The 25,063-nt window shown below is 35.8% G+C and overlaps 6 protein-coding genes across 8 annotated transcripts; 3 read left to right on the top strand and 3 right to left on the bottom strand.

Annotated features, from left to right (window-relative positions):
* The first annotated feature begins 1,552 nt into the window (after positions 1 to 1,552).
* Positions 1,553 to 2,843, top strand: LOC116847123 (40S ribosomal protein S10-like). Of its 2 annotated transcripts, XM_032821783.1 has the most exons (3): positions 1,553 to 1,711; positions 2,196 to 2,340; positions 2,469 to 2,804. In XM_032821783.1, the coding sequence occupies exons 2-3, from the start codon at positions 2,197 to 2,199 to the stop codon at positions 2,802 to 2,804; spliced, it is 480 nt and encodes a 159-aa protein (XP_032677674.1). In that variant the 5' UTR covers positions 1,553 to 1,711; position 2,196. The 2 variants fall into 2 exon arrangements, with proteins under 2 accessions (XP_032677674.1, XP_032677675.1); XM_032821784.1 differs by lacking the exon at positions 1,553 to 1,711 and having other exon boundaries at positions 2,197 to 2,340; positions 2,469 to 2,843.
* A 168-nt stretch (positions 2,844 to 3,011) lies between these two features.
* LOC116847124 (bladder cancer-associated protein) lies at positions 3,012 to 6,082 on the bottom strand. Its single transcript, XM_032821785.1, has 2 exons — positions 5,914 to 6,082; positions 3,012 to 5,803 (listed from the first exon to the last, which is right to left on the bottom strand). Exon 2 carries the CDS (start codon positions 5,719 to 5,721, stop codon positions 5,479 to 5,481), a length of 243 nt encoding a protein of 80 aa, XP_032677676.1. The 5' UTR covers positions 5,722 to 5,803; positions 5,914 to 6,082; the 3' UTR covers positions 3,012 to 5,478.
* Positions 6,083 to 6,205: 123 nt separating this feature from the next.
* LOC116847121 (DNA repair and recombination protein RAD54B-like) lies at positions 6,206 to 10,035 on the top strand. 2 transcript variants are annotated; one of them, XM_032821779.1, is made up of 10 exons: positions 6,206 to 6,777; positions 6,873 to 6,972; positions 7,043 to 7,135; positions 7,209 to 7,341; positions 7,419 to 7,987; positions 8,209 to 8,965; positions 9,050 to 9,206; positions 9,294 to 9,420; positions 9,585 to 9,818; positions 9,890 to 10,035. In XM_032821779.1, the coding sequence occupies exons 1-10, from the start codon at positions 6,491 to 6,493 to the stop codon at positions 9,950 to 9,952; spliced, it is 2,520 nt and encodes an 839-aa protein (XP_032677670.1). In that variant the 5' UTR covers positions 6,206 to 6,490; the 3' UTR covers positions 9,953 to 10,035. The 2 variants fall into 2 exon arrangements, with proteins under 2 accessions (XP_032677670.1, XP_032677672.1); XM_032821781.1 differs by having other exon boundaries at positions 6,485 to 6,777; positions 9,047 to 9,206.
* On the bottom strand, positions 9,860 to 12,246 carry LOC116847122 (enoyl-CoA delta isomerase 2, mitochondrial-like). Its single transcript, XM_032821782.1, has 6 exons — positions 11,709 to 12,246; positions 11,347 to 11,513; positions 11,065 to 11,185; positions 10,595 to 10,684; positions 10,363 to 10,503; positions 9,860 to 10,283 (listed from the first exon to the last, which is right to left on the bottom strand). Exons 1-6 carry the CDS (start codon positions 11,805 to 11,807, stop codon positions 10,128 to 10,130), a joined length of 774 nt encoding a protein of 257 aa, XP_032677673.1. The 5' UTR covers positions 11,808 to 12,246; the 3' UTR covers positions 9,860 to 10,127.
* A 761-nt stretch (positions 12,247 to 13,007) lies between these two features.
* LOC116847139 (acyl-protein thioesterase 1) lies at positions 13,008 to 16,896 on the bottom strand. Its single transcript, XM_032821820.1, has 7 exons — positions 16,698 to 16,896; positions 16,209 to 16,240; positions 16,010 to 16,075; positions 15,864 to 15,911; positions 15,424 to 15,670; positions 15,183 to 15,347; positions 13,008 to 15,059 (listed from the first exon to the last, which is right to left on the bottom strand). Exons 1-7 carry the CDS (start codon positions 16,743 to 16,745, stop codon positions 15,012 to 15,014), a joined length of 654 nt encoding a protein of 217 aa, XP_032677711.1. The 5' UTR covers positions 16,746 to 16,896; the 3' UTR covers positions 13,008 to 15,011.
* A 4,979-nt stretch (positions 16,897 to 21,875) lies between these two features.
* On the top strand, positions 21,876 to 24,943 carry LOC116847155 (ribokinase-like). Its single transcript, XM_032821859.1, has 8 exons — positions 21,876 to 22,074; positions 22,186 to 22,531; positions 22,679 to 22,811; positions 22,890 to 23,016; positions 23,286 to 23,447; positions 23,983 to 24,074; positions 24,243 to 24,431; positions 24,621 to 24,943. The coding sequence occupies exons 2-8, from the start codon at positions 22,482 to 22,484 to the stop codon at positions 24,795 to 24,797; spliced, it is 930 nt and encodes a 309-aa protein (XP_032677750.1). The 5' UTR covers positions 21,876 to 22,074; positions 22,186 to 22,481; the 3' UTR covers positions 24,798 to 24,943.
* Positions 24,944 to 25,063: the final 120 nt, after the last annotated feature.

The raw sequence follows: 25,063 nt of genomic DNA, 5'->3' as shown, positions 1-25,063 counted from the left end.
ATTTCGGCGATGTATATAAACAACGTCATATTGAAGTAGTGCAATATTTATTAGAACACGTATCGTATTAATTGAATATATTGCATCGCCGAAATTAAAATAATTAATAAAATTAATAAGATATAAAGTTACTAATTTATACGCGTATTAAACGTTCGGTATAAACATATTATATGAGATTAAACTTATTAATAAGTAACATTTTTTGAAAATCAACTACCTGATGCTCACGTTATCCGCTATGCTACTTTAGATAACTCTAATTAAGGGTGCTTCCAAAATACCCAGAGTTGGGTCGAGTTGAGCTAGTTCCACTATAGTATCCGTTACATATACTATAGTGGAACTAACTCAACTCGACCCAACTCTGGGTATTTCGGAAGAACCCTAAGGGCCATCACACACAAAATTACATAGACGCATATGCATAGCATAAGATCATATGGACCAATGAACATTGAATATTAAGTCGCCATATTGATGATTGATACTTAATATTCGATGCTCATTGGTCCATACTATCTTATGCTATGCATATGCGTCTATGTAATTTTGTGTGTGATGGCCTTAACTCTACTCGGACACGGAAAGCAGTACTGAGTTGTCTTAAACCATGAAGATACTAGATGATTGTGCCTATTAAATTTTTCGACCCTAGTGGAACTAACTCGTACTCGATTTAACGTGAACACCCAGTGTGAATCCTCTATTAGAACTTTTAGTGTAATTCAGGGCGGTTTCACCAACTGCGGTTAAACCAACCGATGGTTAAATTCTAACTACCAGAAGTGCCAATATCGAGATTGAATATAAATTGTTCATTGAGGTTCAATGACCTGGTTTACATTGTGCACTTGATATGCGTACTAAATAGTAACTTTCTATTAGATAATCTTAATATCGACGATATATATAAACAACAGTATATTAAGCTGATATAATACTCATCAACAAAACGTATTGTATTGATAAAATGCGTCGATAATATCGATATTAAGATTATCTAATAGAAAGTTACTATTTCGTACGCGTATCAAATGCATAATGTAAACCAGGCCATTGTCGATATTAAGATTATCTAATAGAAAGTTACTATTTCGTACGCGTATCAAATGCATAATGTAAACCAGGCCATTGTCGATATTAAGATTATCTAATAGAAAGTTACTATTTCGTACGCGTATCAAATGCATAATGTAAACCAGGCCATTGTCGATATTAAGATTATCTAATAGAAAGTTACTATTTCGTACGCGTATCAAATGCATAATGTAAACCAGGCCATTGTCGATATTAAGATTATCTAATAGAAAGTTATTATTTAGTACGCGTATCAAATGTCAAGCACGATGTAAACCAAGCCAATATGACACTGGGTGCTTTCCAATTGCTTAACACATCTTGACACACACGTACACAAAACCAGTTTATTGATCACATATTATCTAAAATATCTTGTAAGATAATATGCAACTAATAAACTGATTTTGTGTAACACAGTGTATGCAACTGGAAAGCACCCACTGTTTATAGCACGTAGCATTTAAGTTGGCTACTCTGCTACTTTTAACCTTCGGTTAGCTTAACCGGAGTTGGTGAAACCGGCTCTCAGTGAGCGTGCGCAAAACAGAGGCTTCTCTGACAACGCGAGTTACCTACACTAACCTCAAGTTGTCCATTTTCGTCTAAAGGCTCACGACAGAGGGATCAAGTATGTTGCATTTCTAATAATATCCATTTTAATCCTGTGTATTTGTAAAAATTACGGGAAAACAAAAGACTTGTTAAAATTCTGAATCTTTCCAAAATCTATTATAGTTTATTATATTCCATATTTTTCACGTATTATTACGTGGTGTCTTTATAATATATTGCATACGACTCGGTTGTATAATTGTTTAATATTAAGTCTTAATATTTGTTTATCTCTTTGATTTTCATAATTCCAACTTCATGAAATGTTATTTCAAGGTCTCAGTGGATTTTTTTAATATGATACTGGTATAATACTATAAAAGATAGTTGTAATGAAATATAACCTTAAAATTGACATGCATTATATATTAACGTGCTGTTATTTGATCGAAAATCTCAAAGAAAAATGAAACGAGGATATTATTCGACGAACCCATAGTTCGTTAATATTTTCTATAGAATATCTTTTAATGTATATTAATAAACAACTTTTGTTACAGAATGTTGATGCCCAAAAAGAATCGTGTATCTATTTATGAATACCTTTTTAAGGAGGGTGTTATGGTAGCAAAGAAGGACTACCATGCACCAAAACATCCAGAGTTGGAAACAATTCCAAATCTTCAAGTCATTAAGGCTATGCAGGTAAAAATAAATCTCCTTGACAAAGCATAGGACAAATTCTTATTATGTAGTAGAATATGCATATATTTCCTTCTTGTGCATCATATTTATATCTGTGCATATCTATAATAATATAATTTGTATTTTAGTCCTTAAAATCGAGAGGATATGTAAAAGAGCAATTTGCATGGAGGCACTTCTACTGGTATCTCACCAATGATGGCATTGAATTCTTGCGCGGATATCTACATTTGCCACCAGAAATTGTGCCTTCTACCCTGAAGAAACAGCCAAGGTCTGAAACCACAAGGCCAAGACCTGCAGCAACTAGGAGTGAAGGTTCTAGACCAACAGAGGACCGTGCAGGATACAGACGCGGTCCAGGTGGTCCTCCTGGTACAGGAGACAAAAAGGCAGATGTTGGAGCAGGTACTGGAGACTTGGAGTTTCGTGGTGGCTTTGGTCGTGGCAAAGCTCTACAGTAATTTTTTTATGTAAAATAAATACTATAAATATAAAATTAACGTTTTTTGTCACTCTACAACACCCAATAGTTTTATTAATAGGTATACAATGGGTAATAATTTAATAAGACAAATTTGTTAATTAAGCTTTTACTACTCATTTAGCTATGATTAATTGTACATTTTTTTGACATGGATGCATTATTGTGGAGAAAATAATTGGCTGAATGAAGTTTTATTCAGGACTGTTTATTTCTTATGTATATATATGTAAAGCTGTAGTTCTTTAAATCACATGACATTTTACAAAGTTTATAATTCTTTCACGACATACATTTTATATGGAAGCAAAAATTACGGATTATTACAGTGACATCTCAAGCATATTCACCTCTTTGAAAATTAGACCTAACTATTCAATTATTAGCTAAATTCATTGCATTCAACAAATTAAAAGTTTGCAAATGAAATCATCACAGATTTTTTTATGTTTTTGTGCTTACACGGCAAGAAATCGAGATATACAATTTTTATATAGTCACAGAGCTCTCACCGGTTATAGCTTATATACTCTAGTCCAAATAAATGTCCCTACAACAAAGTACTTACTGCAATTTTCGTAAGCGCAAAGTTTTTTGCATTTTGTGTCAAGATGTTACAATGCAAGTTTAGCAGTAGACACAGGAAGATAATTGACCTTCGTTTATACACTTTAAAGATATACATATAAAAGATTTACTGACTTAATTTGTAATTCAGTTTTTCACACTTGTAAACTATCATATCAACAATATTTTTTGGTTACCATGACTATAAATATTTACATTGGTAACGTTACTTATATTGAATAGATATTACACTAGTATTTATATAAATTGCGAGTTACAAACTACAAGTTACAAATTATAGCACAGAATTTGCATCACTTTAACCTCTTTATGGAGAAAATACATACAGGGATTAAAATAAATATCATTCACGTTTCTGGCCATAGAAGACCAGCAATACAAAAAAAATTCGTTCATCATCACATTGCTACCCTAATTTGATCAAATTTCACAAATCATTATTTTTGAAATTTTAGCCTATTTACACAGCGATTGCTCCTTCAAAGGCCTTATCTTTATATTCTCGAAGAGGCGAGTTGATTTACTCCGCATATCTTCTACTTATCTTCACGCATATAAATAATTCGTCTAAGGGATTCTCAAGTAGATTATCTTAAATTTTTATGATCTTCGTGATGTATTCAAAGCGAATGATTTAAAATAAATCGCTGCTTTGAATAGTTACGGACGCATCGTTTGAACTGTGTTGCACTAGGAAGAAACTACAATTTGTTCAAAAAAATAATTTCTTATATTACAATACTATTATTATGCAGAAGACATCGTAAAAGGATTTCATTGAAAAGCTGAGATAAGAGTATAAAAAGAAATGTATGTCGTCGTCAATTGTAAATTTTTCTCACGATACGTTTTCGTATATCAAGCAGAAACTTGAATCACGCTGGATCCTTGAAATTTTACTACTGAACCGCCCAGTGAACACCAATAGTAACATTACATCAATATTACACAATTTCCTACTCAACAATGTAACTGCTACATAACATATGTGTCATATTGCATTTACATAGTTGTATGTCATATATTGCATTTAGAAATTGTAACATTAATGTTACATCACTGATAGCTGGTGCTTACTGAATGTTGAATGCAATAGGGTTCTAAAATCTATGCACGTCAACTCTATGGCCTGTATTCTGAACTCTCTTTTGTCTCTAAAAGTGGTTTATAGTTAATCAGAAACCTTATAAGCCACTTTTAAAGGCACTTTTAGCAACAAAAGGAAGTTCAATATAATGAGCCTGTCACTAGGTCTGTTCATTTTTTAAAAACCTCTGAAACAGCACACTAAGAGTGAACAAAATGATCTGTCTTTGTAGTTGATCTGACTACACTAGCTTGCACAAGTTTTGTTTCTCTCTTTTTTTTACACCAAAAATTTGTTACCGCTGAGCTAGTGTACAGAATTTGAAAAGAAACAAGTATACAGTTAAGACTCAGTGGAAGAAAGAGAACTAGTGCAAGTTGGTGCAGCCAGTTCAGCAATAGAAAACAAAGTTACAACTAAATACCTTTTGTTTCTTCTCAAGTTTTGAAAGTGTGCTCAGCTGCAAAGAACAGATCTAAGATATACTTGTTTCGCCCCAACTTATCGCACTAAAGCCTGTATTCTTGAAATATTTGCATACACGTAAATTTCATTGCGCAGCTATTTTATATGACTATATCTGCGCAAAGGAATTTACGTATACGAAAGTTTCAAGAATATGGATCCAGTTCAGAGACTCATCGAAGACAAACAAACCTATCATAAATTCCCGTTATTTAGAATTCTACGATTTGGAGTCTATGTACAATCGATATGTAACTGTCTAACATGACAATGATTCTCGCAGATAGATCGTCCCCCAAATTCTCGCAAACCGGTCGCAGATCTAAACCTGTCAGGATTACTCACGCGTCGGAAACGATATGCGCGCGCCAACGCGAATTGACGAGCTATCTTTAAACATTCCGCCAAAACGAGGCGGAAGGAAGATAAAAGACAACGGGAAGAAAGCAACAACGAGGGAGAGGAGTAGGTGGTGGCGGGTAATTCTCGAGTCTACGGCGAATACAGCGCGATTTTAGCCATTGTCGCATCTTACTGTGTCGCAATTTGTGCTCCACAGCAGGCAGTTGCCGCTGCCGCTGTAGCAGATGAGGAAGACAGCGGCGAGGAACACTAGACTGCAGATGGTGCAGGGTTTGCGCTCCAGGAAGAAGCCGATCAGGTAGAGCGCCATAAACATGACGTGGGTCTGCAACAGCGCCGGGTTCACGGGTTTCGGTATTAGCAGCACGGGGATCAGCCACTGTAGGCAGTACATCCTCTCTCTCGGAGTGGCGCGGTCGGAGCTGTGCACTCGCGACGTGTCTCACGTCGAGCAGATATCTCATCTATGACAGGATCTGTTCGGGGGAGAAATTGATAACAATCAACATGAGAATGCAAACTCGCTCGCGAGTCGATTGATCGCACCAGTCGCAGCCGTGCGTCGGACACGGAGATGATCGCTAACCTCATTTGGAAGCGTCGCCGCTTCTGTACATGGCTGTTCGTTGTCACACTCCTTTACTCGATTTCAACGCACATTTTCCGTCGTCGATCGCGTGACCGCCCGCCGTTGTACCGACAGTTTCGCACGATTTCGAGGCTACCTGCCGACCATGAACCAAACGCACATATGACGCCGTCCTCTGGCGAGACCTCGCACTATTTCGATGCGATGCTCGACAACTTCAGATCGCCCGTGGTCCCTGCGCGCGCACACACGTGTGTGAATGTGGTGTGCGTGTATGTGATCCTTCTGGCTCTGCTTTCTTTATCTATATTTCCTGCACAGCTCGTTGCAGTCATCTTTCTTTTTCGCTTTTTCTTTGCGATTCCATCAAAGTCCCAAACATGCATTTATTTCGTTTAGAGTACTAAAAATGCAGTCGTAAGCGAACGTGTTTTCTGACTTGCTGTTTTGCCATTGCGCCAGTCGATAAAGTTCGATTGTTCCGTTTCCCGCCCTCAAACGATTTCGGATACCACTGATCGTTGGTTGCTGTGAATTGACAATGCTGCCGATTTCGTCTATGTTCAGTTGATCCATGTACCGGAATAAATCAGTAAAGGGATTCAAATCCCCTTTAATCGCCTTACCGTCGACAAACGTCGAGGAAATTAAGAATGTGCAAACAAATCAGCAGAAAACACCAGATGATTCCACCAAGAAGCCTCTTAGAACTACCTCACAGATCTTGAGTCTGTTTAAGAAAGCAGTTCAAGAAAACGATGACGAAAACGTCGAAGTGGAAAATATTGCAACAAATAAACAAGATGCCGGTGACCCAGTTGTTGAGAAAAAAACATCGACTGTTACTTTGGAGTCAAAAATGTAAGTATCTTGAAAGTTGTTACAGAAAGATGTTACAGATGTTACAGAAAAAAACATATTTAATTTATAGTTAAGTAATCGTCGATTTTTTACAGTATCTTCAATGTGGTATTTGGCAAGATATCTTCAAAAAAACACAAGACATGGGATGGTGACGGACTGCTAGAAGTGGTTGGGAAAAATGCAGTACTTAAGGTGACAGTTGCATCATCTATAAGTTCTTGAATTCAAGGGATTATTCTCATATTTTTTCTTATTACAATAGGATTTAGATGGTAATATTATTGGGAGAACTACAATCAATCCAAGCAATGCGGTGGAAGGTTCCAGATTGATTATAGCAAGTAAACAAATTGAAGTAAGAGTTTTTGAAGTAATGTTTACTTGTATAGTGTTGTATACACAAGAGAATCTGACAAAGTCAATTTTAGATAATAGATCGAGCATCTGGAGAGTTATTTGTGTCAGACAAGCATACAGAGGAAGCTGTAGAGGAACCATTGCAGAAAAGATTTAAACCATGTCCCACACGTAAATTTGTGCCTCCATTATCATCCACAAAAGGTTTTACAAGTTTATAATAGAGTCAGAAATAAATTGTATCAAGCACACTGAAGTTATTACATAATTTTGCATTGAAGGGTTGATATTGAATTGCAAACCTTTGGTAATGCCATATATAAATCCTTCTGCTGTATGGGCGAGCCACGGAGATTCACAAAAGGAGCAGGAAGTATCAGTGGACTCTTGTTTAGCAGCGACACTCAGAGAACACCAACGACATGGTATTGTCTTCCTCTATGAATGTTTGATGGGTCTAAAAGTGCCAGATTATTTTGGCGCGATTCTGGCTGACGAAATGGGTCTTGGCAAAACGTTACAATGCATTACTCTAATTTGGACAATGTTAAAAAAGGGTCCATACGGTAAACCGATTTTGAAGCGCGCATTGATAGTAACACCTAGTAGCTTATGTGATAATTGGAAGAAAGAATTTACAAAGTGGCTAGGCTGTCACAGAATATCTCCATATGTTGTGGATGGGAAGAATAAGCCTAACGACTTCACTAAGCAACCAAGAAACTCGGTGATGATTATTAGCTATGAGATGTTTATTAGATGTCACACAGAAATTACTGAGATTATCTTCGACTTGATTGTGTGCGACGAAGGTCATAGATTGAAAAATAGCAATATAAAAGCTGCAAAAGTAATTTACCAATTTTACCCAGACAGCACACATATCCAAAACTGGGACATAAGACTTTGAGTCGACTTCAAGAAGTCTGGACATAAGTTGTCTTAAAGATGTCTTAAAGACATTTTATGTCCCAGTTTTGGATATTGTGCTGTCTGGGTTATTTACTCATTGATTGCCATAGTATGAATAAATAACAAGTGTATAAATTTTTCTATCATTTTATCTTGTAGTTATTGTGCGAAATTAACTGTAAAAAGCGGATTATCTTAACCGGCACTCCTATACAAAATGATTTGAAGGAATTTTACGCGCTGGTTGATTTTGTCAATCCCAGCATTCTTGGTACCCCGAACGAGTACAGAAATTATTATGAAGATCCTATTGTCGCGTCTCAATGTCCCCATGCCTGCGATGATGTTCTCAGTCTAGGAAACGAAAGGGCCACAGAATTACACGAGTGTACCAAACGTTTCATTTTGAGACGTACGCAAGAAACAATAAATAAGTATCTGCCGCGTAAACATGAGATAGTGCTATTTTGCTCTCTATCCAGTGAACAAGAAGACCTGTACTCTCTCGTCACCGATGCTCGGTTCGACAGGATTTTTACACAGGATAAAAGCATTACGCACTTGACTGTCATCATGGCACTTAAAAAAATTTGCAATCACCCAAATCTGTTTGTAAACGATAAGGAAAGTGTGCTATATGACGTTCTGTCGAAGACAATGTGTATAACAGGAACGAAGCACGATGAAAATTTTACAAAGTATTGCGGGAAAATCACAGTTGTACAAACGCTGATGAGAAACTTGAAAAAAACTGACGAGAAATTAGTATTAGTTTCCTATTACACGCAAACGCTCGATCTTCTCGAAACTGTATGTAGTATGGAAGGTTTAAAATATTTGAGATTAGACGGTAGCACTTCAAGCACTACACGATCGACAGTTATCGAGAAATTTAATACAAGAACCGATGATAGCAGTAAGTTATATTAATTAAATCTGGAACATATGTATAGATAGATATTGATGCATTATGAATTCAGTGATATCATAATTACAGAAGTCTTTCTGCTAAGTGCGAAGGCGGGTGGAGTTGGTTTAAATTTACCTGGAGCATCTAGACTCGTATTATTTGATTCTGATTGGAATCCCGCGTCAGATATGCAGGCTATGGCAAGAATCTGGAGAGATGGACAGAAGAGAAACGTTTATATTTACAGGTTCGCACAAGTTCGCTATTGTACTACAATGCGTGTAATACTTTGTAACATATGGAGATATACAGTTTTGTATGATTAAATTTGCAGATTACTAACGACAGGTACGATAGAAGAAAAAATTTACCAAAGACAAATCAGCAAAGCTGGCCTAAGTGAATCTGTAGTGGATCTAAACCATCTTGGATCTTTAAAATTATCAGCTGAGGAACTAAAGGTACTTTTTACATAGGGAAAAGTATGATGTATTATAAAAAAAACCAACTTAAATATTTTCCATATATTTCCCATATAATATAATAATATAATTCCATATATTTCCCATATAATCTCCTATATTTTCCATAATGAACTATTTTAATACTATAATTTCTATTTCAGGATTTATTTACATTAACAACCGATACTGTTTCTTTAACGCACGATTTAATGGATTGCTCTTGCTCCGGCAAGATCAATGAACATATATCCCCTGAAAAATTTAAGGCTGGCAATAACGAGACGCGTGATTGCCAATTAGTATTGCAGGACAAATTACCCCAACAAAATTTAACTATAAATCAATTGCTAGATTGGCAACATTATAAGAAACCAATTCCACCAGATATTATGCAGGTAACAAGTTCTTCGAAAGTTGCTGGTAAATGAAAAATTAATTCTAAAACTTATAAGTTTATTTTTTACAGGACATTTTGTTAGCTGAAGTAAGCAAACACATAACTTTCATATTTAAAAATTCCACAAAATAAAATTTCCGTAAAAAATTGTATACAAATCACAATTATATATCACAATATAATATATATCTTTATATTTTATATAAAATATTCGTGTTGAATATCTTTTTCATCCAATACTCTTGAATCCAATACTAATTTCATTTTTATTGAAAAAGAAGTTAGATCAACTTATAAAATTCTCATCTCAAAGTCTACTTTTCTGTGAGTAAAAGTTCAGGAACCTTTCAAATAAATCAGGAGATTCCCATCGTTTCTTTAATTCTTTTACTTCTTCTTCATTAACTCGCAGTAAAACCTCTTTATTCCATTTAGTTATCAAGCGTTTTGTCGCTAATATTGACTGAAACAAATCAGTTTTATTTTCACAACTTAGCAATAGATCAACAAAGAATATGAGAAATGTTAAGGAAAAATAATACCTCGGAGGAAAGTGTAGAAATTTTTTTCAAGTAATTCCACACTTCTTCAAGGACATCATGATCATATACTGCGCTAATTAAACCATATTGTTTGGCTTCAGGAGCATTCATCTGGTAACCCATATACAACATATCTCCAGCCTAAGTAAAGATTTTTACAGTTTAATATTAAAATCTTAATCTCAGTATTGTTACTAAGGATAAAGTTCCAAATGCAAAATATAAGCGATACCTTTGAAGGTCCCAGTAATCTTGGGAATGTATATGTAGAACATCCTTCAGCAATAAGACCCAATGAACTAAATGGTGTACGAAAATATGCCTGCAAGTTATATAATACAATATTATATAATATAATGTTATATAATACATTTATAATTATTTTATATAATAATTATATTAAATTACGTAATATACTTAATTATTTAAATGTCTTAGTGATTGAACATATACCGATAATTGAATTACTAATAATATACTTGTGTTTGTTAAGATGCTTATCAATAAATGAAACAAAATCACAAAGTAACTAAATATTTCTTTTCATTTATTATATTGTTTTGTATATTGAAAAGCATTTCAACAAAGAAAAATACAAAACTAATATGACAATCATTGGGACATGTATGTCCGACTACTGGGATGTTTACCTTATTATACTTACTGTTTTAATTTCTACAATATAAATTTTTCAATAAATACCTTATTTGAAGCGTAAACCATGTCGAACAAGCCTAACATTGTGCAAGCTATTCCTATTGCTGGTCCATTTACAATGGCTACTAAGAGTTTTGGATACATGATCAGAGCATCAACAAATTCTCTGCACAGAAATGTATATATATAATTTCAATATATAAATATATAAATTATATATACTATAAAAAACATTTTATATTCCTATATCAAAAATACAATAAATATATTATCTTTTTCGTAAATAATAACAAAATAATATTAAAATAATATTTTTATAGAGCTTACTTAAATATTAGATTTTTATACTGCATGTCAGTAGAAGAAAGTTCCATTCCTCCTATATTTATGTCAGTGCCACTGCTGAAAAAATCTCCAGTTGCTGTTAATACAAAAAGCAATACTTCGTTATTTTTTGCAGAATCATTCAAAAGTGTTGTCAGTTTTTTGTACATCTGTAAAAATCTGATTATTAATATCTGTACATTCCAATATTTACTGTCAATGCTGAAAAATTATAGTTCATGTTATGTGTACTATAGATTTTCAGTGTTGACAGAAATCTTAAAACACAGCTAATATATATCTTATCTAATTTACTATACATTAAAAATATTGGTAGATTTAAAATTCTTTATATATTTGCTTACCGGTGTTGAAAGTGCATTCTTCTTAGTGGGTCTGTTAATTATTACTTTTTGAATTTTATTTTCCAAAGTATTTAATATCAATGAACTTTCGTCTGCCATTATAACAAATATTTTTGAGCAATTTAAAAGCTGTACAACTTTTGAAGTTTATATAACCTCTTTCTTACTGCGCCGGCTACTGCTTTTTTTCTTTCTTACAATGTTCGCTACTTTTTGCTACTTATTGAGTGTTTTATTGTATTGATAACAGAATATGCAAGTAATTGCATTCAATCAAAATTGTTATATGTAAATTCCCTAGACTACTCAGATAAAATCATGACATTGCAGAAAAGCACACATTCTAATAAAGATAATTACGAGAGCTACGGATTATCTTGTATCATTACGATCTACCAAGTTCTATCGTGATAAACAGTTAAATACGTCAATTTTGGGTGCGTTCCGTTTCACGCATAATGCACATGAAGCGCAGCGTTAGAGTGACAGAAATACGAAAGTAAGATAAAATGAGAGGGAGAGCACTCGGGTGAGGTTCTCGAACCTAGGTTAGGTTAGTTCTCGAACGCATGAACGCATCAGCTCCGAGATAGTGCAGTCTATGCGATCTCATGCGTTCGAGAACTAACCTAACCTAGATTCGACAACCTCACCCGAGAGCTTTCCCTCTCTTTTTATCTCACTCTCGTATCTCTGTCCCTCTAACGCTGCGTTTCATGCGCATCATGCGTGGAAACGGAACGCACCCTTTATAATTTTTCACTCAAGAATGTAACTGTTACATAATACACGTGTTATATTGCATTTACATTATGTATTTGCGTTTATATTGCATTTACATTAGTGAAAAATTATAACATTGATGTTATGTTATTTACTACTTTCTACTCGATTATGGCTTTTTTCTCATGGTGAACAATGCATAAGAATATAAAAAAAGACAAAGAAAGATAAATCATAAATCAGGTCTTTTTGTGACTTCATATATATTCTGTAGAATTGTTAATGCGTTTTACCTTAAAAGTGAAATAAATTTATAAATTAGAGATTACAAATCTTGTTTCGTGCTATTTACTTTTATAATAATGTCAACTATATATAGTGTGGGATATCAGTGTCATTACATGTTTTATTCATATGAAAAATAGTTGTTGCAATATTATAATTTAGCAATAAAAATAAAATAATAAAAATAACTGTTGCAATATTATAATTTAGCAATATTTTGTTTGTTTCTGTATAACAGAAAGATAAATATTTATAGGTAAATATTTATAGGTAAATCAAATTCACAGGAAATACTTTGAGCTTATTGTTCTTCGTTTATTTGCTACTGAATAATGGTTAGTACCAATAAGAAAATCAGCCGTCATCTTCTTTTATACAGGGTGTCCCACAACTAGTAGAACACCCATTAGGGATAAGTAGGGGGTGAAATTTGGAACTGAAAGTTCCTCTTCCATTTTTGGATCCGACAATTAGTTAATGAGATATTAATTAAGTCTGCCAATCCCTTAGCGTCCCGAGTGAGCGCTCAGGGCTGTAGGACGCCATGGACTTCTTGGGGGCCCTGCTTGTCCGTGTTGTTAGAGGTCTTGCTTTTTTCCCCTTTTTTGTATCACAGTGAAATAAATGGATGAGTGAGTGAGTGAGTGGGTGGGTGTGTGGATGGGTACCTGATCGGGACTAGGGGGTGGCAAGTTTTCAACGTGAGGGGATGATTTATGGGTGTTTTTGTGTGCGGTTATGAGTGCATGGATAATTTGAATATTTTTAGTGCAGTGAGCGGAGTGATCGCACTTTATGTGCCGGAGGGGGAGGACATGTGTGGTATGCTTCCTTCGAGTGCGCGGGTGACTTAAATGTTTTCTGCATGTCGGTGATTGAGAATCGTGAATGATTTTAGTGTGCGTGTACAAAAAAGGGAGAAAAATAGACAAGCGGGGCCTCTGAGGAGTCCATAGCGTTCTACGTCTCTGAGCGCTCACTCAGGGCGCTAAGGGATTGGCAGATTTAATTGATAAAAAAAAAAAATATATATAAATTATCCATCGGATAATTAATACATCTCATTAACCATCGGATCCAAAAATGGAAGACGAACTTTCAGTTCCAAATTGCACCACCTACCTACCCCTAATAAGTGTTCTACCAATTGTGGGACACCCTGTATACATTAATGTACTTGTACATCATATTAATTCCATATTTGGTTAAATTTATTTCTTGTGATGAATATATGTATCACAGGATTTCCCAAACTTAAGATGAATAAGAACCAGCTTTTCTAATAAACATTTTTTTTAATAGAATACACCTTTGGTGTACTTTGTAATCATTAGAAAAGTATATCTTTTTATCGTGATTCTAAAGAAGCTTTGTAAATATAGTAGTATTCCTTAAGAAACTGTGCACGTTTTTAAAGAATTCGCAAATAATGTACATAGTTTAGGAAATCCTGATCTATTTATTATGTCGATCATAAACAATAGTTTAGTGGATTTCGTAATCATAGATTACATGGCCGTGTTTACTGTCTGCTAGACAATATTCTCTACAAAAGTTAAGTTATTAGCAGCAGCATTTCGCGTCACGTAAGCCTCATGAAACAGTATACGATCGAATATTTAAATGCGAGTGGCGCGCTCGTAGCTGCAAATTGTTTTAAAGTTCTTGGACGTGTTTTGGCTTTCTGTTTTTAAAAATAATTTGCTTCACAAAAGGATGGAGATATCACCAATAAACAGCCGATGCAAAGCTTTTCAATAACTTAATGTTATGTCTTATTGTCTAACACAAATTATTTGTAAACTTATCATCGCATTGATTTTGAACATCGTAAAAATGAATCTATCATTCTTACATTATGAATTCGCACATCAGCGTGAGCCTTATAAACAATTATAGTGCTTGTATTCATACACTGTTGCGTACATGTCACATGTGACGCTTCATAATTAGCATCATAAATATCAAAAGAAACAAAGAACGCCAATAAATTATGTATGTGTATGAGGAATTGCAAATCGTAAGATTAAATCGTATTGCTATGCGAATGCTTTGGTACGTTGAAGTATTAAAGTTCGGAAAGATAAATAGATACAAATTGTAAGGCTCGTAAAATAAATATATCTCTAATAAGTGTACGCTCTAGCACTCATCCCGGAAGATTTTAACGATTCTCTACTTAACGCCTTTAAAGTCACTATAATTAAATAATCGCAGAATCGGAATCATATCGTTAATGTACATATTAAATCGAAGTAACCATTAATATTTTGACGCATGGTTTAATTAGATATATTACGGTTTGAGGACTTTCTCGATGAATTTCTTAACGTCGTGCATCTCCTGCAAAAAAAAATAACAAAGATTACAACACGATCAGACGGAAATTGTTTCTTGATTTCTTCAGATGTGAGAAGATACAATGCTGCGCGACAAGAATCTTTCCTTATCGGTGAGTTTCTTTACCTCCTCGCAAGACGTATGCATCATTCCGTTGTAAGTTTTAAATTCTGTCTGCATCATGAATTGTTTCAGAAGAGACGCTGTCATTTGACCCCACCTGTACGGCACGATTGGATCACAGTTGCCGTGGCACTGTAGCAACGGTGTATCCTTATTACCTATTGCTTCCTGAAGAGGTGAATTTCGACGTCAATTATAGTCTCACGAATACTACATATATGCAAAGTACAATAATGTTTCTTACTGCTGGAAATTTGTTATGCAGTGGAAGCCATGAGGACATGGCTATAATACCAGCTAAAGGCTCTGGGAATGTAAGGGCACTGAACATAGCTAGCGCTCCACCTTGACTAAATCCACCGAGAACAATGCGTTTTGTGGGTATTCCAGCTGCGACTTCCTCTGCTATTAACGAATGAACCATACCAGCGGCTCTGCGTATACCCTCTTCATCTTCTGGGCCTGTGGAGTCCAGAGATCGTAGATCAAACCTGCACATACAGGATGTATTAATAATGATATAGGTATTAGTTTAGAATTTCTTACCTTAGAAGAAAAAAAGACTGATATTTATTCTATCAGTTTTTTCAGTTATCTCAGGAAATTTCCATTTTTATAGCTGAACTATTTTCACTCAGAATTTGAAACCTTTATACTTTCACTCTTACATTAATTTAAACTTACCAGGAAGGCATTCGAAACCCTGCATTAAGTGTTACTGGCATTGTAGGTCTAAAATATTTAAAAGTTAATATTTTAAAACATTATTGACAGTTATATTAACTTATAGTTTATGGTTATAATGTTAAAAGATATTAACAATCACATACGCAGTAGGACAAATAACTTTGATGTGTGAAGACCGTACAGCAGCCATGGAACTGGCCCAGCCATGTCTGAAAAGAATAAATTATAATTAATTTACATATGAATGAAACAATATTATAATTAATTTATATATGAATAAAACAATATTAAATTAATATCATATTAATGTGATTATATTCTGTATTGCTAATAAAAACTTACCCTGTATCGCCTAAGCCATGGAAAAATATTATCTGGAAACATAAATATATCTTTAATGTAAGATAAAATAAAATAAACCGATTTTTTTTACAAAAATTCTTGAAAAAAATATCTGATATTCTTAAAATTCATATCTTAAAACACAATTTTTTCATCTAAAAAGTACACATTATAAGATAGCCTCAAGCAGTAAAGATAAAACATAATGCAGAAACTGTGATAACGTTTTCTAATGCAGGAAAGATAATTTTTTTTCGTTAATAATTGCAATATTTACTGGGAGATACGATCATTGTTAAACGATTTAACGATAAAACTACACAACCGTCAAAGCAACGAAACAGAGTTATTACGAATGATATAATTGTATATCAGAAAACGCAACAGAAATGTTATCGCAAAAATAATCCACTTATGATCAATTAGAATCACCGCCGCGCGTGAGAAGTATAACCAAAAAAGTTCTTATCTTAAAGAGGTAATATCTACCGTCGCTGTGTGTTTAGCCGTGGCTGAAATTATAACTGGACTCGCCATACTTTGTCGTTTATTTGGACGGCCTGGAACAGATCCGAACAATTGTGTAACAATTTCGTAAAAATCGTAAATATAGAATGACGATACAGAGACGTGACTACTCTTCGCTCTACATCAAGTTCTCCATCGAATACTCCTCATAGTAGGGAGAAATGAAGGTGGAGGGGTACAGAGAAAAAGAGAGAAAGAGAGCGAGCGAGAGAAAGAGAGAGCGACGTCATTCGCACATTCATGTAAATGTTCAAGTGCGATTATCAATTTTATATTGATTTTCGTTAACCTTTATGATTACATGGATGTTTTATGTAAATGAAATTTATATGACTCGTGACAAATACAAAATCTCAAAGAGAAATGTACGAGAAATTTTGTTGAAAATTTCAACAATTTTGTTGAAAAAATAAGTTGAAAATAACTAGTGCCTAAGTAACAGGCACGAACCTTTAAATAACAAATTGCCCATAGTAACTTAAATGATACTTCAACATTTGTCGAAATATGATCCTAAATACAATCTTGAGAATCGAAAAAGATTCTTGTTCTTTTTTCTCTTTTTTGACGATTAAGATACAATAATTTAACACGTGTCCAAAGAGCAATTATAATTAATTTCAATCGTCAAATTTCATACAGGATTCTCCTGTATGAAATTATTCGCGTATCGATTAGTTTGAAAATAGTTTCTAATAAAAATTAGATATTTCGATTTGAATCAAATCGATTTATAAATGTTTGCTAAATGAATCTATAGCGAGTCGTTATGTAATAGAAGGCGTATCATAATATAACTCTGTTCTTTTAAATTGCTTACTGATAACGGTTTTTCCTTTTTCCCGCCAAAACATGTATATAAATATATACTTGAGCAGTGTTTCAGTCCATTTCACGAACATGCGCGTATTTATCTATAGCTCATGTATACTAAGGTGTCCCGGAAAAACCAAAGTATCTAAAATCTTTGTTCCCCAGGCATTTTCTGGTGATGCCTGGTCTAAAAACTCAAAATTAAAAATTTTGGTTCAAAATTCCAACTCTAACCCTTGTTCCAAGAAGATTCCCAGACAGCACAAGAACGTTCCAGGGATATTCTGAGGATATTGGGACGTTCTCAGAACGTACTCAGGACGTTCCCTGGATATCTGTGCTGTTAGGGTTAAAGTTTACGCTTTTCGCTAATTTTGACGTATTTTTTTATATTTTTTAATTTAATGTAATGATTAGGTATTATCGAATTATAGTTGTATTTCATTTATATTTAACACATAATTCCACAAAAAAGTAAAAAATATACTTTGTTACATATTTAACACATATTTATTTTAGAAGCTTCTACTCCGTACAGTTTGTGGCAAATGCAGCAGGAACGTACCATATTATTTATCGTATATGTATATGCACACGAAATGATCAAATAAAACTGCAACCTGCAGCGTAAACGAAATAACCGAATAAAACTACCGATGCACGTTGCTTTCCCCTCATCTCGTACACGCATACTCGCTTCGTTTTCACCTATCCTTTCAGTTCTCACCACGCGACGAAAGAGAAGGACGGCGAGTCCCGGAATCATCTCTCTATCCTTTAGATCTTTGCACGCTGCCTCTTACGTTAGGGGCCAGTCTATTCTATAAGTCTATGGTCTCAAAACGCAATGCATCTTTTTCTACGTGCTCTTATCCTCACTCCTCAAATATAGACAAATGCTTGGTCTAGATATATTACGTCTATGGTCCAAAATGTGTGTGCGAGAGATAGCTATACCTATTCCTATTCGTCCTCTCTGCGCGTGCGTTGAAGTTGACAGGTTAAGTTAGGTTATAAAGTTGAGACAAAAGGAGATAAAAGGAGGAGATAAAAGTAATTTATTTTCTTCTCATAGAGCTCTGAGCATTTTTTCAGAATTTTGTATTAACTTTCTAGTACTTCAAGAAAATGCAAGAAAACGCAAGAAAATGCAGTACTAGAAAGTCAGTACAAAATTCTGAAAAAATTCTCCGAGCTCTATGAGAAGAAAATAAACAATTTTTATCTCTAGCTATTTTTCGGTAAAGTTAATGGAATTCAAGTAAAAAAATATTGAAACCAATAATTTTGCAGCCCAGCAACAACTGACGCATGTTGGTGTATGCGCACAGAGGATGAATAGGAATGTATACCTTTCTCTCTCGCATATATTTTGGACACACTTTTGGTCTACAGGAGGCATACGCAATTCCCCCTCCATATATGCTCTAAGGTCGGAACGCAACCGATAGTCTAATGAGGAGAACTCATTGGCCTAATTTACATCGCGCACTTGATACGTGTACCAGGTACTATATTCGTATCAAATTCGTACTAAATATTTAATACGCACGATGTAAACACTGACAGATCAATTTTGTACAAGCGTACTAAGTAGAAATATCGTACTAAACTAATACGCGTATCAAATGATACAAATGACGATGTAAACATATAAAATGAATGTTAGAGGAAATCTAACCTAATTAAAATCGGTGTTATCAGTAACCGTTGATTTCTCTCAAAGTATATTATAGTAAAATGTTTGTAAAAAGGGTTATAAGTTAGAGAGAAGAAGAAACGGGAACATTTTTTGAATTATGTATTCTGACTGTCGAACAAAGCTATCTCAAGCAAATTGCAATTTCAAATACCGCCACTAGGAAGCAATCAGCATGAATTAAATTCGTATTATATTTTTCCTTTAGTACGTTCGATGTAAACGCATCCGTATTAAAACATTGGTGCGCATCAAATTTAATACGCGTACTAACGTTTTGACGATGTAAACCAGGTCATTCTCGAAAAATAAATTCTCTCATTGGCTTGGTTTACATCGTACACTTGATACGCGTACTAAATAGTAACTTTCTATTAGATAATCTTAATATTGACAACGCATATCACGACGACGCATTCAATCAATACAATACGTTTTCTTGATGAGTATTATACTAACTTATATACTTATATACTAACTGATATACAGTTGTTTATATATATTCGTCGATATTAAGATTATCTAATAGAAAGTACTACTTAGTACGCGTACTTAGTACTTTAGTACGCGTATCAAATGCACGATGTAAACCAAGCCATTGGCTCCTGCACACAGGACGCGGTAATGCTTGCCGCGCGGTGGAAGTCCGCGCGATAGCCAATCAATATGTTGCTTTTCCGTAAGAGCTAGAAGGTTATTATGGAAAGCAGCATATTGATTGGCTGTCGCGCGAACTTCTGCCGCGCGGCTAGCATTACCGCGTCCTGTGTGCAGAATCCATAAGTATGGTTGCTTTCCAACAAGAGACGCAAGTCGACACAAATATCATTCTATTTTTGTTCCACATTTAGTAAGTACAAAGATAGGATGATACTTGTGTCGACTTGTGTACTTTGTTGGAAAGCAACCTATATACGTCATTGGCTCCGAGAACGATAATTCATGTCACAAGATTCCATTAGCTAATCACAAAATTTATATGAAAATGTTCGATCAATGAACTTGATTTTAATAACTCAGAGTCGATTAACCCAGAGCCACTCGAATACATAAGCTTTAATGAAGGACTCATGGCTCCTGCACACAGGACGCGGTAATGCTTGTCGGCGGAAGTCCGCGCGACAGCCAATCAATATGTTGTTTTTTCGTAAGAGCTAGAAGGTTATTACGGAAAGCAGCATATTGATTGGCTGTTGCGCGAACTTTCGTCGCGGGGCAAGCATTACCGCGTCCTGTGTGCAGAAGCCATCACACTGCGTCGGATATCGACGCAGTGTAAATTCTTCATAAGCATATTCAGAAATGTAATAGCTAATAGGATGGCCGTTTCGAGTATGTCATGGCTGCGTTCCAAAACTCTACTCGACGGATAAAGTAGCATTTAATTGACCAATAAGAGCAAAGATAACTAGGATTTCTTTATCATGATTGGACAATTAAATGTACTCTACCCGTCGAGTAGAATTTTGAAACGCAGCCCATAGGAACGGAAGATTCCAGGCTGCTACTCCGTTACCGTGGTTCCGACAGTTGTCGGATCGGTAGGCGTCGTTGCGCAGTTTTTCCACGGTATAAAAAAGCTGCGCAACGATGCCTACCGATTCGACAACTGTCGGTACACGGGAACGGAATAGTACCCCAGTAGTCGACAAGATGGAGGTTCAACCCCAGCCAGGGTTACATGACATTTTCCCGAAAACAAGATGAGAAAATGGTGGTATCAACAAAAACCCCAAAGCAACAATTTTAATTTCTGCGGATTAGTGATACTATTGAAGTAGCAAGTCCATGAATTTTGCGGAGTCGTTTGACATATGCGTGTGTATGTGTCAAGTAACAAACTGTCACTAATCCGCAGAAATTAAAATTGTGTTGGGGTAGGGGTTTTTGTTGGTACCAACATTTTTCCATCTAGTTTTCGGGAAAATGTGTCAGAAACCTCAGTCAAGTTAGCCACACACACTTTTCGTAACAGTAACCGTAAGACGTAACGTAAAAATTGACCAATTACGATCGAGTATTCATAAAAATGGCGACCTTACGATTAGACGATTCTCAACATGATTGGTCAATTCTTACGTTACGTCTTAAGGCCAAATCACACTAGCGATTGGCGATTGATGATTGACAATTAAAGATTAGATTAGAGAAAGACGAATCAACAAGCTGCAGCCTTGGGTTGCTTTGTTCTAGTTGGTCAAGTTCCAATCTTCAATCGTCAATCATCTATCGTCAATCGCTAGTGTGATTTGGCCTTTACGATTACTGTTACGGAAAGTGTGTGTGGCCAGCTTCAGAAATGGTTCGTCAATCGATATCGAATCGACGTCGATTTCATGATTTCGATGTCGATTCGACGTCGTTTCAACATCGATCAACGAATCATTTCTGACTGGGACAGAAATTCGACGCATTTTTTTTATTCTTCAATTATCGTATAACAGAAACGTATGTATTAAAATCTCATCTTAAAGTACAAATAAAGTACAAGTTACAAATCATTTGTTATCATTTAACGATTATAATATGAATTGGATCTCAACGCGCACGGCGTGGCACACGCGAATGTGATACGAACAGAATGCGAAACTTCTGCAGCATGTTGTATTCTCGTCTACACATTTTCCGTTTTTCATGACGATATATTTGAAAATGTTTCCTGCGCACTTACAGCTGTGAAAAACCTGTTTTTTGTGTAACTTGCAGTGATCGTCGAGTAAATTCTTCCTTCCCAATGCAAGGTGTAAGAACAGCTTTGACAAACTGATCCCCTGTGTAACTCTGTCTCTATGTAATAAACGTAAAAAGTAACCCGTTCCCTTCAAGGTAAACGTTGCAGTAAACAATCGTACATTTTTATGCATTATGATCGCGCATAGTGATTCTAATTAATTAATATATTTGTAACGTTCCTCTTGTCTTTCGTTTTTCTCCCAGTCGCAATAAACAAACGTCCAACGTTCGCACGGCATGTATAGGTTACGAAAGAGAAAGTTGCGAACAGAGAAATAATACTCCGACTAATAGCGTCTTCCGAATTGGCTGGTTCTTTGAGCAACAGACGACGATAACGCGATTTGCTTACTTCTCTATGTATATGTGCATCTTGTTATTCTGATGTTAGCGGTTGAATTCATATTCTTGCGTAATAATCGCTGTTACAATATCGCCTGAGGACGTACGATTGATAGTCTTGCAGTTTGTTAGGTGATTGTAAAGAGATCAATTGCGAGATGACTCCAAGGATAGTTGTTGTCGGTTCGTGCATGATTGACTTTACTTGGTGAGTAAGAGTGAAGCCCCTCATATGTACAAAAAGTAATATAACATGTGGCAAGCTGTTGATGTAACGTCTGAGATTGTTGGTTATGATTACATCATATATTACAGAGATTGTAATATGCAATGTAATCGTTCAGTTCCATTTTAGTTTCTCTCAACGTTTGCCTAAGCCTGGTGAGACAATAATTGGGACTAGATTTGAACAGAAATACGGTGGTAAAGGTGCCAACCAGTGTATAGCGGCTGCCAAACTTGGTGCATCTACAGCACTTGTAGCCTCAGTATGAAAACTTGTGGTTTCTCTTTTCTTGCACATATAACATCATATTATAATTTAATTTAGTTATTTTCTATCACAGTTAGGTTCTGACACATTCGCTCAAGAGTACTTAAAGATTTTGAAAAGGGAAAATGTAGACACGTCTCATGTCAAGATAGAAAAAGATAAGCATAGCGGTATTGCTCACATTACTGTTGCTGAGAATGGTATGTTTTCTTCTTTTTAACAACTATTTAATATATGTAAAACTCGCATCTAGAATGTCCTGAAACCATATGTTGTGCTGTACATATCAGGAAAATATGTGCAGTAACTTCAGATGGTGACAAATAGTGTACAATAGTGTAAATGATGACGGAAATGATAGAAGGAACATTAATCATTTCCCTCATTAAGATAATTCGAATATTTTTTTGCCGCCAAGAGATAATCTGCCAAGATTATCTCGACGCCTTTGTCGAGTAACGTTTTGCAGGCGAGAACAGTATCGTTATCGTGTTAGGCGCAAACGAATCGTTAACGCCGGAATACGTGGACTCTGCCACTAACCTGATAAAAAATGCCAGCGTTTTGTTATGCCAGTTTGAGACTACGTTGGAGACTACGTTGCACGCGTTAAAGTTACACCGTGGCCATGGTGCGTTTTTTATATTTTTATTCCATAGTATAAGAGAGTATGAGAGTCCTTTATATTTTTATCTTACAGTAAATCGCTATTTAAATCTTAGGGTCAAACTATATCGCAAATTCCGAAAGAAATAAGATTTAACATTCAAAGCATTACTGCATTATCGAGAGTAAACATGAAAATTATGTAATATACGAACCAGTGAACGTCAACTGTTAGCAACATAATGTCAATGTTATAATTTTCTACTCAACGATGTAAATGCAACATAACGCGAATGCGTAACGGTTACATCGTTGAGTGGGAAACTACACCATTGATATAATATTAGTGTTAGTTGGTGTTTGCTGAAGAATACATTATCAAACGCACGAGTCTTTTGAGTGTAAGATGCTCAGCGCTTCTACAAAAAACCTAAAAAAAAGCACTCTTATCTCTCTTAATTGCGACTTGCGATATCGCGGCTCCGAGCTGTAGATGTGTATATATATATATATATATATGTGTGTATGTATGTATGCTGTATGCAAACGCAACACAACAGGACTGTCGATTGTCAACGGGGCGCCCGCGATAGAGAGCGTCGATCCGAAAATCCTGCAATTGTGCGATATTTTCTGCGTCAACGAGACGGAGGTGCGTAGACAATCGGACAATATTATTCCGAGGTAACGGGAAAGCGACTCAATATCCGCGGTACAGAATATCCAGGAACTGAACGTAACGACGCGTGCCGCGCGCGTGAATTAATCGGATATGCATGTAACGTTCTCGGCGTACAAAGGACATTGCACGCTTTCACAGGCGGAAGTCATGACGGGCATTGGACCCGTTAACTTGTCAAATGTACAGCAAGTCGCGGACAAGTTCCTGGCCAAGGGATGTCGCGCGATTATGCTGACTCTCGGGCCGCTCGGGGCTGCCTACGCGTCGAGAACGAGCAGGAATGTCACGCGGATTCCCACTGTTGCGGTTCAAGCCGTAGACACCACTGTACGTATCACGCGCGCATCGGATATCCCGGAACCGTCGTAGTATCGCGGTTCGCGTGAATTTTCTGACGAATCCCGATATCTCTCGAGGAAGTTTAAATAAGCTCGCTATTATGTAATTGTAACGATTCCGGAATACTTTCTATGAGACTTCGTCGAGCGACAAGTTCTGACGAGAGCCTGCACACAGGGTGCCGGGGATGCGTTTCTGGGTGCGCTCGCATATTTCAAGGCGTATCATCCGCAGCTATCGGTGGACGAATGCATCAGGAGAGCCTGCGCGGTCGCCACGCATTCCGTCCTTAAATTCGGCACACACGCGAGTTTTCCCACAAGAGACGATCTTCCAACGGACCTGTTCGTGTAAATAAAACGGGTAATTACAAGGCTTCGTCTGACGATATTATCTTATCTTCTTGTTGCATTTGAAGCCTGGTTTATGTGTATGCGGGGTTTCCCCAAATCGTTCCGCATATTTTACGAATAAATCGACGCAACTTTCGCGCAAAAAGACGTACACACATTATACATATTCCAGGCTCCAGAATCCAAAACTCTATGCCTCCTGTATATTATTTTAGATCCCAAAATTCAAAATGCGCATAAGTAGTGCCATTGTCCCCCCCCCCCCCC

The sequence above is a fragment of the Odontomachus brunneus genome, unplaced genomic scaffold, assembly GCF_010583005.1.
Source record: "Odontomachus brunneus isolate Ranch 3 - 2012 unplaced genomic scaffold, Obru_v1 Obru_scaffold_074, whole genome shotgun sequence".
NCBI classification, from domain to species: domain Eukaryota; kingdom Metazoa; phylum Arthropoda; class Insecta; order Hymenoptera; family Formicidae; genus Odontomachus; species Odontomachus brunneus.
The sequence above is the reverse complement of the archived record's forward strand: the minus strand, read 5'-3'. Positions and strand labels throughout refer to the sequence as shown.